The sequence below is a fragment of the Rhamphochromis sp. 'chilingali' genome, assembly GCF_963969265.1.
Source record: "Rhamphochromis sp. 'chilingali' genome assembly, chromosome: 21".
Lineage (NCBI taxonomy): Eukaryota > Metazoa > Chordata > Actinopteri > Cichliformes > Cichlidae > Rhamphochromis > Rhamphochromis sp. 'chilingali'.
This window is the reverse complement of record NC_137949.1, coordinates 10760373-10775430: the sequence shown is the minus strand read 5'-3', so window position 1 is coordinate 10775430 and position 15058 is coordinate 10760373. Positions and strand designations below refer to the sequence as shown.

Sequence of the window (15058 nt, the reverse complement as noted above, 5' to 3'; positions counted from 1 at the left end):
AGTAACAACACAGTGAATATGAAGTGACTATATATAAATGCTGCTTCAGCTGTGCTGTCATCAGTTTTAAAGAAACAGTCATGATAGAAATCTATGGTGAAACTTTCCTTTATTCAGTTTCTTTGCTTGTTGCAGTACCACAGCAGGCCACTTGGATCTGCTTCTCTGGGTCCACCTTGAGCTGTGTATACACTCACACTGCACGTAGTCATCACAGCCGTAGGAACATAAATAAACCTGCACTCTTTTCAGTGGCCACCAAAAACTAAACAATTGTGCTCATTGGCTAACAATGTTCGACTGACATTTGAATTTATTTCAGTTAAATTCAGTTTTATTTATAAAGTTGCAAACAACTAATGACTAAATGCAAAAAATGAATTTCATATCTGAACACAGACATGAGAGTGAAGGTGAGAGGTGAGTGAAGAGGAAACAATGCATCATGGGAATCCCCAGCAGCCTACGTCTATTGCAGCATAACTAAGGGAGGATTCAGGGTCACCTGGTCCAGCCCAAACTATATGCTTTAGCAAAAAGGAAAGTTTGAAGCCTAATCTTAAAAATAGAGATAGTGTCTGTCTCCTGAATCCAAACTGGAAGCTGGTTCCACAGAAGAGGCGCCTGAAAACTGAAGGCTCTGCCTCCCATTCTACTTTTAAATACTCTAGGAACAACAAGTAGGCCTGCAGAGCGAGAGCGAAGTGCTCTAATAGGGTGATATGGTACTACAAGGTCATTAAGATAAGATGGGGCCTGATTATTTAAGACCTTGTATGTGAGGAGCAGGATTTTGAATGTGTGTTTTAGAGCCAAAAGCTCCCATCATAGGACAAGTGGGTGGATCGGTGGATCGCTATTAGCAAGCTCTGTACGGGTGCATTGCTCAGGCACAGATACTTTCTAATTAGTGCTCAGTAACACACTCATTTAGAACGAGACTGGAGGAAGAGAAGCTTTTGGCACTTTGGCTTCATTCCTCAGCAGTGGAGTTTGCTGTTTGAGTACTCACTGTGGAAAAAACTAAAACAAACCCTAGTGGCACAAGTGAAGGTAAAAGGTTGAGATGCCAACAAAGAAAAAAATTGAGTTGAGTTGGTGCAGCAGAAGCTTGTTTGTTCGATGTCTGACTCCTATCACAACAGCTGCAAAGGAGCTGCAGCGCAGAAATGAACGTCAGAGGAAACAGTCATGCCTCTTGGCCCCGATTCACTGGAGGAACCTGTAAAACTGCTAAAGTCTCACAGTGTGTAGGCACCTTTAATCGGATTTCCTCAGCCCACTTGTGGTTTGTATCACCATTCAATTTTAGCAATGTACTAATCTTCAAAAATAGATCCTATCAGTCCAATTAGCCATTCAGATATAGTTTTTAAGCAGAGTCTGAATAACTGAGGCTGTCTGTATTCACACCTTTAAAGGATTATTCTGCCCGGTGGCTTTTGGTGTGTTATGGTGGAGCTGTGCACAAAGAAATATAGTTAATGAGGCCTTGGCTAGAGCCTACACTGCCAGTGCTTATTAAAAGGATCAAAACTATAGCTGTCTTTATTTGTTATCTTTCTACTGTATTGGAAATACAGCAAGGTGTTCAAAGTACAACTTATCCCCAACATTAGGTTGGGTTTTTAAAGTCTGGCAACATTTGAGCTATCATCTGATAACAGAAGGAAAACCAGCGTCTGTGTTTGAAAAGTTAAACCAGGATTTTTCTAATGGCCAGCAGGGGGCAGCTTTTTGTGTTACAAATAAAAAGTCGGATTCTGTACACATGCATGAGATATTAGCCTGTGCTCCTGTAATCTATGACTTCAGTAAGACGTTTTCCATGACTTTATGGTCTGACTTGCTAGTTTAAGGTCTCATTTAAGGTTTAAGGTCACATTAGTATCAAGAAGGAGAATACAGCAGGCTATGCAATAAGATGGGCCTACTTTAACGGAACAATCCGGTTGTTCAGTGATGACGCGACGAATCCTACTTCCTGGCCTAAAGTAGTCTGCGTTTAATATGGCTTTTGTGTTGTTAACATGTTTAATGTTATGTATTTTCTTCTATTTTATCTCAAAAAGCTCCTAAAACAGTCAGTGATCACTGTTGACCTCCCTCGGCTTTTATTACCACTAATCATTTATTTAAGCTCAGTTTTTAAAACCTTAGGATGTAACTACAGCCCAGCCCATGCAGCAGTATATGAATGACTAACCTCGTATTGTGGATGGATTATCTCAGTTGTTCTCCTGGCTGAAGTTTGGTCCTTTTACAGCATCCTGCCATGCGATTACATTTGTTCCTGACCACCGAGAACACTCACATTAACTTTTATCGAGTGGAAAAAAAGTTAGCTTGTTTATATTATGCTAACATAGCTGTGTCGCTAGCGGTCACGTAGCACATCATTATATACCAGCTAGCCCAACTTCAGTAACCCTACAAACGTCACTGCTGTTTAGTTTTCTGTCTTCATTTATGCTGGAAGTGATAGCAGAGCTGTACGTTTGAATTTGTTTCCAAAACCCCGCAGTCATGCTATATTGTATTTAGATAGAAGCTAGCGAGCTAACTCCCTGCTAACTTCTAACTCCGTTAAATGTCATAAATTCCGTTTTCATGGATGCCTGGATGTTAAACTCAATTGTTACACCTGGTAGAGCAGAACGCTGATCATTTTATTAAAGATGAAGGACTTTAGACAGTTTTTCAACTCTCAGTAATGCCACAGTGATCGTTTGATATATGGAGCTGCAGCGGAGTTTAGACCCAGACACGGCTAGTGACGTCAGACTGAACAATCGGATAGACAATAACATTTCAATTCAACTTTATTTATACAGCACCAAATCACAACAACCCTGAGCTCAGTGTCTTTGGTTTTGCCATGTCTGGTGTTTTGTGATTGGGAAGAGAGGTGAACTGGATCACTGAGCATAGCCTGAATCATCCTCCTTTCTGATACCTTCAATGATGATAATTTATTGAATAAGTTGCGTTTTTCGGAGCCTTCAGTTCATCAGGTAAATGTTTACAGAGGTGAGGGACAGAGGGTCATTTCCCCATAGACTTTTATAGAATCTGTCTAATTTGCAACCACAAGTATCGCCCCCTGGTGACCACTAAAGAGAATGCAGAGTTGGGTTTTACTCTTCCTGAAGCCAACTCCACCTTTTTATACAGTCTATTGACACAGCGCAACGGTGGGGTTCAAACTGCACCCACGGTCACTTCCCCTCTGGACACACCCCTGCTCTCGGGGATTCATTATTCCGCACCTTTCGCGAAACAACCACCCGGAGGATTCCGGAGCCCGTTTTGGGAAGCCCCACTTCATCGGCTCCTCCTCCCTGTGCATCTCATCAGTGTGGTGACTCGGGCTCCAGCCTGGGTGGAAGGGGAGGAGCAGGCTGAGGCTGTGTGCTCTGCTCCCATGTTGATATTTGTTGTTTGCGAGGGTGGCAGCGACGTGCGTGGACAGGAACACAATGTGAGCGGAGGGCTGTCGACTGGCCTGGCAGCGCGTTTACCGGGAAAAGCTGTAACTTTTCTTCCAAATCCCTGGCTGGATGTTGACGGTATCCGCGGATGGTTGCTGTAGAAACAGTTGGCCATATGGCTGCTCGGTCGGTGTTGAGCGCAGGGACTCGTTGAGGATGCTGGAGCTCGTCTGAGAGCACCCCACCGTGTCTGGATTTCCCTTCGCTTCCACAACCAACTTATTTTTTTCTTTTCTTAAACCGACGAGCCAAATTAAAAACTCATTTGTTTAAACTTATTTTTTTTAAAAGATGGTGTCATTCGCTTTGTCCTCGGCTCGTAACAAACCCGGGTAACGAGAGGAGAAGCTACGCGACAGCACACCGACACGACGACTTTCCCTCGGTGAGTCGGCTCGGCGGCGGGCGGAGCAGACATACACCACCCGGGATGTCTGTGACCGTTAAGCCGAAGAGTGCCCTCAAAGGTTCCCAGGGACCATGCAGGACAGTTAGGAGTAAAAACATCGAAGTCAGTACTTGTAACTGTGTGTGGGTGAGATGACTGGCCAGAGGGCTAGTCGTTAATTGCCAGAGTTGGCCAACGTGTATAACGAGAACTTATCTCAGCAACTTGCTAGCCATGTTAGCTCCTTAGCGACACTTTGGATTCGGTTGCCGTGTCGTAGCTAGCCAGGTTGCTTGCTAACAGAGGGGCTGTTAACGTTAAGCTGTGAAATATGAGCGTAAGTTAGCTAACTTTTTTTAATAGCTAAATTTGCATTTTTTACGAACCCGGCTCCATAGCCAGGACCTGGGGCGCTACACAGGTGTAAAGTGAGCTTTAGCCGAGGTTTTATTAATAACAGGAAGTGTGTGCTGCACCCCTCACAAACTTTTTTTTTTCTTCACCCCCACCCTGTGTTTCTGTGTCGGATAAGTTGCTCTCTTAGCCTGAATGCTAAACTGAACTGGTGTATTTCCTCCACAGAGGCTGCTCTGCCCCGGGATTTGTTCAGCTCTGGGGATTTTAATCAGCTGTTGATGCATCTCGGGGTGTCAGAGTCCATGAGAGAGTGCGAGTACAGCCAGATCAGTACTCGCAGCTCGACACCGATGGAGACCCCGTACAAGAAAAGGACCCCAAAGAAGAGGAAGTGGGAGATCTTCCCGGGGCGGAATAAGTTTTACTGCGATGGCAGGATTATGATGGCCAAGCAGACGGGGGTTTTCTACCTCACCCTTATCCTCATTCTAGTCACTTGTGGACTTTTCTTCAGCTTTGAGTAAGTACTGAGCATGTGCGGTCTCCCATTTGCTCCCATCTGCTTTCTATTTGTGCAAAGCAACATTCAGGATTACATTTCATAAGAGCAGGTGCCAGAGAAACGTCTAAGACACAATTCAGTTATGTCACCGGCATCGCCGTGGAGTGGGTGTATCAGGAAAATGTTACTATAAGCCGATGGGAGAGGTGGAGGCATCCATGTTGGGTTTTTGTTGTTGTTGTTTTTTTTTATCTATTTATGTGGGAGGTGTAGCTCGCCAAGTACAGGGTGTGGGTTTCCTTGGTCTTAATCTGTTTACAGGTTATAGTTTACGTGGTTTGCGTGATGATTTCAGCCTAAAGGGGTGAAAGGCAGTGCTCAGTGTCGGCGTCACTATTTTCATGTAACTCTACAGCTAGAGTTCTTCAGGTCGTTGTGTGCAGGCATTCATTTAGCTGGAATGACCTGATCATCTTAGAGTTGCCCGATGAAATTCCAGTGATAAGTTACCCTTCTCAAAGGGAATTGTGCAAAAAATCAGGTCCCTGCTGTCGCTAGTCTTCATTTTAAAATTCCATTATGAACAACACTCCTTGAGCTGTCATTGCAGTGTTTCAGGGTAAATATCTGGAGCTATGGCTCTTTGATTATGGACACTCAGGAGGGGACCTCGGGGTAACAGGTTGAAGTCTCTAAATTGTCTGGACGTCCAGTCTCTGTCAGCAGATTTGGAGACCTGTAGAAACAGCACTTTTGCAGTTAGGGGACTGATGTCTGATCTATAGATATGTAAAACTCATAATATTCTTTACACGGTTCAAATCAGGTGAATGTGGAGTCTGGCACCTTTCTGTCATGAACTTTTTCTGCAGTTTGAGCTACAGCAGCTCATGTAGGGCCAGCCTTTGCTCCCCATTGCTGCCTGTGACTCTGTCGCTGGTTCACTACTGTTTCTTTCTTGCATCGCTTTTGATACATACTGCCCACTTCACACCCCACAAGAGCTGTGGTTCTGGAGAGGCTCTGACCCATTTGTATAGGCATCACAGTTTGGCTCTTATCAGAGTCGCTCAGATCCTTAAGTTTCCCATTTTTCCTGCTTCTAACAGATCGTCTTTGAGGCTGAAATGTTCACTTGTTCTCTAATATATCCCACCCACTAACAGGTGCCACGATGATCGGTGTTATTCACTTCACGTGCCACTGGTCATAGTGATGATTGGTGTGTCATTTCTATACAGCAGCCAAAGATTGTTTTGGAAACAGAACAAGCGGTTATGATAACCAAAATGTTTAAAAACACGTATTTGATCAACTATCAAGGAACAACTCATCATTCAACTTTTGCTGCCGGCAACCTCACCACTGATAGCTTAACTACAGGTGAAGGTTCTCAGTCTAACCGCTAATCGACCGCAGTGTCTGTCTCGAATTACAGCCCGACTATCCTAAAATAAGTCCTCTCTTTTTACTGTTTGTATAAAACTTGTAATCAACCGTCAGCATATTCTCCATTCAACCCTTCATCTTCACCTCATCACTGACTAAACCCGCTGTGGTGGAAGTGCACAATGCAGCACATACACAGACTCTGACCTCAGCTGTCTCATTAGCCCTTAACAGTCCCTGTGTCGTCTGCCATCTCTGAAACACATCTATGCTAGATAATAGTCCTGCTCTAACGTTTGCTGTTCAGTCCAAAAATAGTCTTCCTCAGGGTAAAGTGCTTCACAGCTAAAGAATGCTCTATAGGCAAAATGCAGAGGTTAATGTTATCTACACTATAGTGTTCCTAATATTGTGTCCACTGTGTGTGTAAATGGAGTTTTGAAATCTTAAAAACAGTTTTCACTGTAATACAATATCCACTTATTACGATAAACTGCATTAAAAAAAAACATAAAGGAAGCATTGCATTAGAGTAGATGAATTGCAAGACATTTAAAAATATCCCCATCTGCTCCGGAAAACAAGTGTTTTTAAGAATTTATAGTACTAACGATTTAATTGAAAAGCAATTAATGTTATCTGTTGAAAACTGAAGCGACTCTAATTTTCAGCTCTAATATTTGGCTAAACGAATGGTTGAAATGGATTTTTATGTGTGCCCTTTATTGGAACTCCTTCCCTTGCAGTGCTACACATCTGTAACCTCTGGACCACTTCATCTTTCAATAAATTGTCACTTCAGCAGATACAGACTTAACCCAAGACCAAAGGGCAGACAGCTGGAGGTCTGGACTTAAAACACCCAGCTCCCTGTACAGTGACACAGTTGATAAAATACCATAATGAGAGGTTAACTCGCCGGAGTGTCCGTTTGAACCTGGATTTCCCTCGGCACCCACATGTAGGATGCAAGGTGCTTCCTGATGATACCGCTCCCTCCCACCGGACAGCTTTGCTTCCTACGCGGTGCAGTAAGTGGAGCCGGGTGCCGGGCACTGTCCTGTTTGTTATGACGAGAGGGGGCAGTTTTCAGGGACGGTATCAGGGTTTTTCCTGCCTCAAAGTGAGCCTTTGGGGGATGACTACACAGGAAAGTAAGTAGGAAGTGAGTCCTTGATTTTAGAATCTGTATTAAATATGAACCATGCAGATAAAACAAACAACGTGTTTAGCTCTTTATTTGTAAAGCAGTTTTTAAAACTTACAGTTGCAAAGTGAAAGTTTTCAGTAAACTGACCTGATGTAAGGAGGACGGTTAAAGGGCTACAACTGCGAAGGCTGTGGATTTGAAATAAGCTGGTGGAACATCTGAAAGTCTCTGATCTGATGGGTGAAAAAGTCACAGTAAACTAGAATTGGGGGGAGAATTAAAAGGTGTAATGTGCTGTGGGGTGATGTGCATATAAGGAAAACAGAAGTGGCCCAAGGATTGAAGCCTGAGGGACGCCACATTGGAGTAGCAGATGAAAACATGTAGTGCAGATCTTAATACTATCGCTGAAGTTTATGTGGGATAAGTATAAAAACCATTCGAGAGCAGTGCCAGAGATGCAATCAATCTGTCGGCTAGAAGGACATGGTTAATGGGAGCAGCGCCTTGAGATGGTAGGCTCTTCAGTTTAGTCCAAAACATATCAGTTCATACTCATTTGATGTGTCAGACATCAACGCTCAGTGCGCTCCTGCACAAACATTCTTAATCTCACGAGTTTCACTTCCATAAAAAGATGAATGAATAAATAAAAATGAGCAAAGCAATCAAATGTTTCAGTCTGACCAAAAAACAAACTTCAGTGTGTAACCGCGAGGCCACGTTGAGCTTCACGCTGTCCACCCTGTCTAACTGTCCCTGCCTGCAGGCCGGCCGAGTCCTCCTGCCTCCCCTCCTCCAGCTTTCTCCCATCAGCTGAAAGGAGACATTTATCAGACAGGGTGATAGCAGCAGACCTGCACATTGGCTTCTGTTGTCATTAACTGTAATGCATTTCGATTAGTTGTGTTTTCCTTCCCTCGCTCCCGGTTGTCAGCATAGAGAGGAACATCTACTCACTTGCTTTCTAGTGGCTTTTGCTGTCTTTGTTGCTTCGTGTGCTATTAGTTCTTTCTTGTTTTTTCATTTTAGCCTTGGGTTTGATAACACGGGCTTTACATGTATTTAAAGACGTTCTTATTTCGGGGGCCCAGAAAGAGTCAGCAGATGGTCAGTGAGGGCTGCAGACGTGTACACTACATTAACCATATTTCCTTTTTCCTGCTTGTTTTCTTAGTGTCTGTCTGAGGGGTGCTCAGCCATGCACAATAAACCCTGTTAGTTACCGGCAGACTTTGCTCTGTTTATTGTTCTGTTGCTGGCTCCCCCAGACGTACATGTGGGCTGTTGTTCCACATGTTGCCTTCTCTCCTTTATGTCTCGTAAAAGTTCACTCAGGCAGATGTTTGAAGGGTTGTTCTGAAGCACAGTTTGGGGCTTTAATAGAGGACAACAAATTGGCTTCAGTACTGTTTGCAGCTGAAAAACTATAGACTGTTGCAATGTAGGTACTAACACAGGACTGGGTTGTGACACTGAGCAATCTGTTGAATACTGAATGACCTTTAAAGATAAATCCATTATGTAGGGTGCTGTGCATGAGGAATCAAACCAACATCTCTGTGGCTGCAGGACAGCTGCTCTACTATCCGAGCCACCAGAAATATAGTCTTGGTGACATTAGAGCTAAAAATCTAACGGGCAATTCTTCAACAGCAAAGGTGGCTATTGTCCTCCCTCTGCCCAAAGAACCAATCAAAGCATGCAGGTCATTTGTGTTGGTCGCAGGCATATCTGCTGTTATCATAGTACACATGTAGGGTAGTGGACTTAGTCTGTATTTTTATTGCTGCTGTAGTGTAACAGTGTGAAAATCGTTTAAAAATATTGAGGTCTAAAGTAGGGCAGGGTGATATGACCAAAAATATCTATCATGATATACATATGAAAATTTGCGATAACGATATTACTGACGATATAATTGACACGAGACAAAATACTTTGCAACTCCACAACTTTATTAGTGCAAAAAAAACCCCATCAATGTATTTTCACTTAAATAAGCAGCTGTTTTTTATGTGCATTACAGTAATATACAAATGTAACAGTGCAAATGCAAATTCCTCGCTGACAGTTTAACCAAAAGGCATTTCCAGTGGAAACTGGCCGACATATCCTCAGCATAACCATGTATAATATCCACAACACTTAAAAAGAGCTTATACCCACACAATACGGTAATATTACGGTATGTTGAAGCACAGCACGTATCACTCCGCGAGGCTCCGCCTACGATAGCCGTAATGCTCCGACAATCCATCAAGCGGTGCGGCTTCGTAGCTTAGGATTATAAGGGGCACTGTCGATTTTCAGAAAAATCAAAGGATTGATTTTAAGTGTGCCGTATTTTCCAAACAACACGGTAATAACGACGGCCCGCTAGCACGCTCTACCAAAAATAGTGCTTTGTTGTGTATCTGGCGGACGAAAGCTAAACCAGTTCCACACCACTGAAGTTGCAGCATTTTTACAAACCAGTTCTGGTTCATCGTTTCATTCAACGATCCGCTTTCGCTCTTCTCATTCTCCGTCGCCGCCATGCTTTTTCTGCCATGTGTGTATGAAAACAAAGGCTCTGCGCATGCGCGTTTTACCCATATTCTATCGCTATATTTCATTTTCTTATCGTTGCCCAACATTAAACTGATGTTACTGTGAACAGTATGATATGGCCCAGCACTAGTCCAAAGTCACAAAAATGTTGTTGTTGTTGTTGTTGTTGTTGTAGTAAAATCAGATTTGAATGTTACAGCTCTGCTTCCATTCATTCACAAAGAAATCATCCTGGACAATGACGCCAAGTTGGCGAGTTAATTCAAGACAGATTACAGTTTGAAGCAGATGGTGATTTAAAAAGACAAATCAGAAACATCCACATTGGACAGACTTAAAAAAAATCCTGTGCAGCACAATAAAGCGTGGAAGACATTTGTTGCCTCTGTATTTATATTGCTGCTGAATGATGGTGATATTGTTTATATGCAGTGGAGGCTTATTACAACCCTTAAAACTAATGCTCGCCATTGTATGTTTGAATGGTCGGCTGTGTCTTTTCCTGGACTGTTAAGGCTGTTCTTGTGTTCCATTGAAATGATTGATTTGCATTTATCTGTCATGTATGGGAAGTTACTGTTGTCAGTACAGAGGCCCTGTCTGTCTTGAAACTCGTGCTGATTTTGGTGAAAGAGTCAGGTTGTTTTTGTACTTTTTTTTATCACCTGTCCATCAGGTGTGTTGGTTAAATAAATGTATGTACTGTGTTTAGTACCTATGAGCAGTAAGGCTGAGGCATACAAGCTTCACCAGGGGTGAAAATGATTTAGTGAAAATCAGTGAAACAGTTTGATTTTGTTATTACAGGAATGTGAACCTGCAGCAGTTTGCATAGCTGCTGTTGTCTGATTTCCATACATTCAAACTGACTTTGTAATTTCACTTTAAGCAAAACAATGTGGAAAACAGCTTTCACGTACCCGTCTTCTTTAATCCTTTCTTTCGAGTGGTGTTATTGCTGTCTTACAGTGAGAACATTGGACACGGCTCACTTGTTACCATGTGGTAATGCTTAGAAAAAGGTAATCGCCAAAACACAAGTATGTGGTCAGGAAAATGAGGCGGCACATTTACTTGATATTGGCATATGCAGGCTGCTGCTCTTTTCAGCGATACAGCTATTCGTTTGGCTCTGATTTAGCTGTTTGACATGTTTAGTCACATCTAATTTAGATCTTAAAGAAAAGAGCGGATGCTCTCAGGGAAGCAAAAAATTACAGTGTGCAGCAGGAGTGCTGTGTAACTCTACTCAGATCAGACAGGTCCCTGTACAACATACAAGAACTAAATCCCTGGATCCAGATGGACTGGTTTGATTTTTAAATGTTTTTCCCCTGATCATCGCGATGTCTCTGAAGTTTCCGTTTCATTTAATGTGTGTTTTTAAAGGCCGAGGTGAAACATTTCATTCTGCTCCATCTTGTAATTGTAAAGAATCCTTTTCAAAATTCCTGGATTGACTCCAAAGTTTAGCCAAGTCACACCTCGAATTTCATGTAAATTCATCATTAAAGTGAGTCAGCTGAGAAATCCACAAACAGGGAAACTGAGCCGATCACATGACCCGTGGAAGAAACAAGTCCAGCTGCCTCTGAGCAGCCGTCCAGCCTGCTTTGTGGCTGTCACAGCATCTTACTCACAGAAATCCTTCATTTATTTACAGCTAAGCACTACTTTACTGTAAACTAAACACTGTAACAATAATGTTAGCTAAGCACCAGCCTGGAGACCTGCTGTCAGCTGAATCTGTGATACTGGACCAAAATTACAATCTCAGATTTGCAAAGGTTTATTTATAGCTGGTACTGAAACACACAGCTCTTATTGTTGTGATTAAAATACTCTTTAAGAAAAGAATCTAAGGACACAAAAACACTGATTCTTAAATACACACAGATGTGTACACGACACAAATATGTCCTTTTTAAATTGGTGGCACATAAGTGGGATCTTGTACAGAGACGTGAAACATTTAATCCAAAATAATCGTTCTCTCTTAATGGGTTTATACAACGACCTATTAAGAGCTGAACAAACACACAGGCTGGGATCTGGTTCCGTTCGGGCATTTCTGCCATTTCATGAATCCACCAGTGCTTGTATGACTGCTCATACATGTATATACACCAGACTTGTTAGCAAAAGCCATGTTGGTGCCCTGTAGCTACAAATCTAATGTAGTGAGAACTAGGGCTGCACGATTAATCGTTAGAAAATCGCGATCTCATTTCCAAATGACAACGATTTAAAAAAAAAAAAAAAAAAAGACGACGATTGTACCGCATTTTGATCCGGGACGTACTCTGCATGAAAACAAGCGCTCACTCTTCCTGCTCAACAAATGACAAGGGCGGAGCCTTATACCACGTGATACAGAAGCTGTGCCGTGTGATGCTAAAATTAGCAGGGAAAAAACAACGGAGAGCACGTCAGGGATGACGAGAGAGTGACAGGAGAAAATCCGTCCCGGTCAACCACCCAAACATCAATAACGGGAACCTTATACAGCGCTTCCCTATACCCGTCGAACTCCCGCAGGCACAAAGAAATTACGGAGGCTATTACTTATCACCTGACCAAAGATATGGCTCCCATCAACACGGTGCAAAACGAGGGATTTAGGAAAATGATCAACACCCTAGACAAACGCTACACAGTGCCGTCCCGCAACTATTTTTCTATTGTTGCACTACCTGCTCTATACACGCAGCGTCGAGCAACGGTGGAGACGGAATTTCAAGCAGTACAACAACAAAACGTGAGACATTTGTTGTTTTTATGTTTATTTATTGTTTTTATGTTCAGTCTCAACTGTTACGAAGTTGATGTGCAATTAATAAATGCAATAAATATTTATACTGGAAAAGAGAATCGTGAGAGAATCGTGAGAGAATCGTGATCTCAATTCAAAGCCAAAAAATCGTGATTCTCATTTTATGCAAAATCGTGCAGCCCTAGTGAGAACGATGAAATGCTAACGGTCTGTTTCTACGCTGTTGATTCTGAGTAATACCCTAGAAGAATAGTAAGTGTTTGTTGCATAGTAAGTGTTTGGAGTGTCACAAGACGAGCTGTTGCACAACAGTCTTTGTCCACAGTCACACCCAGTGTAGACAAGCTTTCCCAGGAAAAGCATTCCTTAAACTGAGCTGTCAGCAGTGCGCTGCCATTCTAGATTTACCCTCCCTGGCTTCCACTCAGCTCATTGGCAGAAATGAAACGGTTCACTTGGCGGCACGATACTCTGGTTTTACAACACAGACACTGGGCAGGTCGTACTGGACTGTTTTAGTGATGAGTAAAACTTTTTCCATCTTAGCCCCGATTCAGATACCTCATCCTCAGGCGTCTGCCAGTGCTGAATATTGATTTGATACCAGAGTTAAATGAATCAGCTGGGTTCATCAATGTTCGGAAGAGACTGGGAATAAATCCTTATGTATAAGGCAAATGAAATGCGACAGACAGTGGGACAAAAATACATTAGAAACAAAAAGCTTATTCAGGTTATTTCTTTGGGTTGTTTCAGCTCAGTGTGAGAATGCAGAGTTTATGCAGCGAGGTGACCTGATGGGCTTGCGTTTCAACTTCAGCTTTAAAATTTTGTTCAGACTTCATTGTAAAAACTTATCAGCTGGGACTCTCATGACACCACCAAAAATGGAGGAGCTCTCTGAAACTATTGAGTGTGGCTGGAGAAAATGGTAAGTTCATGCAAGTAACTCCTGTCACTCCACGTACACTCTTTGGCTATCACTAAAAAACTTCGTAGGTTCTGATTTAATCCACAGGCAGCAATTTGCCGCTCACCGCCCGGGTGGGGAATACACATCTTTCCCTGGTGACCTGTGGTTGCCAGATGACCGCTAACCTGTCTCTAGTCCCGTGTGCCTAGTGTTTCAGCTCTCTTGCTAGCAACGCTGCTGCTGCTGTATGTTTAGTAAATGGATCAGCAATAGATCGTCTCATTGACACGGATCAGCTGCTCCGGCTTTCAGAGCCAGGATGGGAGCGATATCCGATCCAGTTATCAGGTTGCCGCTGCCCAATGAAAAACCCGACAGTCTGATGTGGGTCATTTAGAAGTAAATGTGTTCTGCATACGTTTTAATCATAGCTGTCTCTTCTGCCTTTCTCCTGCGCTCAAACCACCAAGTCTGTCCAGGCTTTGCTTTGAATTCTGTCAAGCCTTTAGTCGTCGCTGCACCCACTGTTTTTCATGCCACTCTTCTGAGCTGGCACCAGCTCCCTGTGCCAGAGGTAACTGACGGGACCTCTGGCACATGTTTAAAGGTTATTCTTGTAGATGTTTCTCTAAAGCACGACTGACCGAAGCTGTGCCGCTCACTGCTGACATTTTTCTGGCGTGTAGCAGAAAGTGGTGAATGCACGAAGCAGTCTGGGCAAAAATGTAAGCATTTGCAGAAGCTTGTCATGTTCAGTTGTTTCATTGACAAATGACTTGGCCTGCAGCTAAGTGGAGGTTCACGTTCTGCCCTTGCCTCCATCCAAAGCAATCAAAATGTAATAAAAAAACAAAGCTGACAAAGCCTTGTATCCATGTAGCCCAGATGAGTAATGAGACTTTAGAATGAAAGGCCACAAAGCCAAGTGCTCCAAGTGCATTATTAACACATTGTTAAGCACATTACTGGACACTTTGGTGCTGCGATATCATGGAGGATATCTCGGGGCACAGCAGTACCATATAGTCTCCTTTCGTGAAAGCACAGATTTAAAAACAAAAAATGTCCAGGTATCGTATGTGCAGGAGGATGTCCGTGGTTGTTTTTTTTTTTTTGTTTTTTTTTTTTTTTAATAGATCACAGGATATAGATTTCCTTCAAAGCTGCATGACAGAAGAAGAAATAAAAAAGGGGTTTATCTCAGGTGACAGTGAAAGGACGGCGAGGGAACAGTGCTGAGTCACATGGTCACATCAAGCAGAGATGAAAGTCCCCCAAGCTTAACTCTCAGCTGAGTTTTGAAAAACTGGTCGGCATCATAAGAGGATTTAATGGGAAATGTGATAACGGTAAATCTGGATTGGATTATTGTTAAGATTAGTACACCCATTGAGAGGCAAATGAGTAGAAAAAGCTCTGTTGAGGTACAAGGCCCAAAAGTATTTGGACAGTTTGCCTTTATATTTTTGCCCGTGAGCACAGCGATTCTAAATCCCATCAGTTAAAATGAGATTGAAGTGCAGACTTTCAGCTTGAATTCCT

The 15058-nt window shown here is 42.8% G+C and overlaps 1 protein-coding gene across 4 annotated transcripts in view; it reads left to right on the top strand.

The window, feature by feature from the left end:
• The first annotated feature begins 3321 nt into the window (after window positions 1–3321).
• LOC308390133 (palmitoyltransferase ZDHHC14-like) overlaps window positions 3322–15058 on the top strand; it is a 56955-nt gene continuing 45218 nt past the window's right edge. Inside the window, exons 1-2 of one of the 4 annotated variants that reach the window (XM_080871828.1) lie at window positions 3322–3876; window positions 4462–4756. In XM_080871828.1, the coding sequence (XP_080727954.1) occupies window positions 4515–4756 (242 nt within the window). In that variant the 5' untranslated portion in view covers window positions 3322–3876; window positions 4462–4514. Of the gene's footprint in view, window positions 4003–4067; window positions 4217–4461; window positions 4757–15058 lie in introns of those variants that run through there. The other 3 variants (XM_080871831.1, XM_080871829.1, XM_080871830.1) reach the window with 3 other exon arrangements.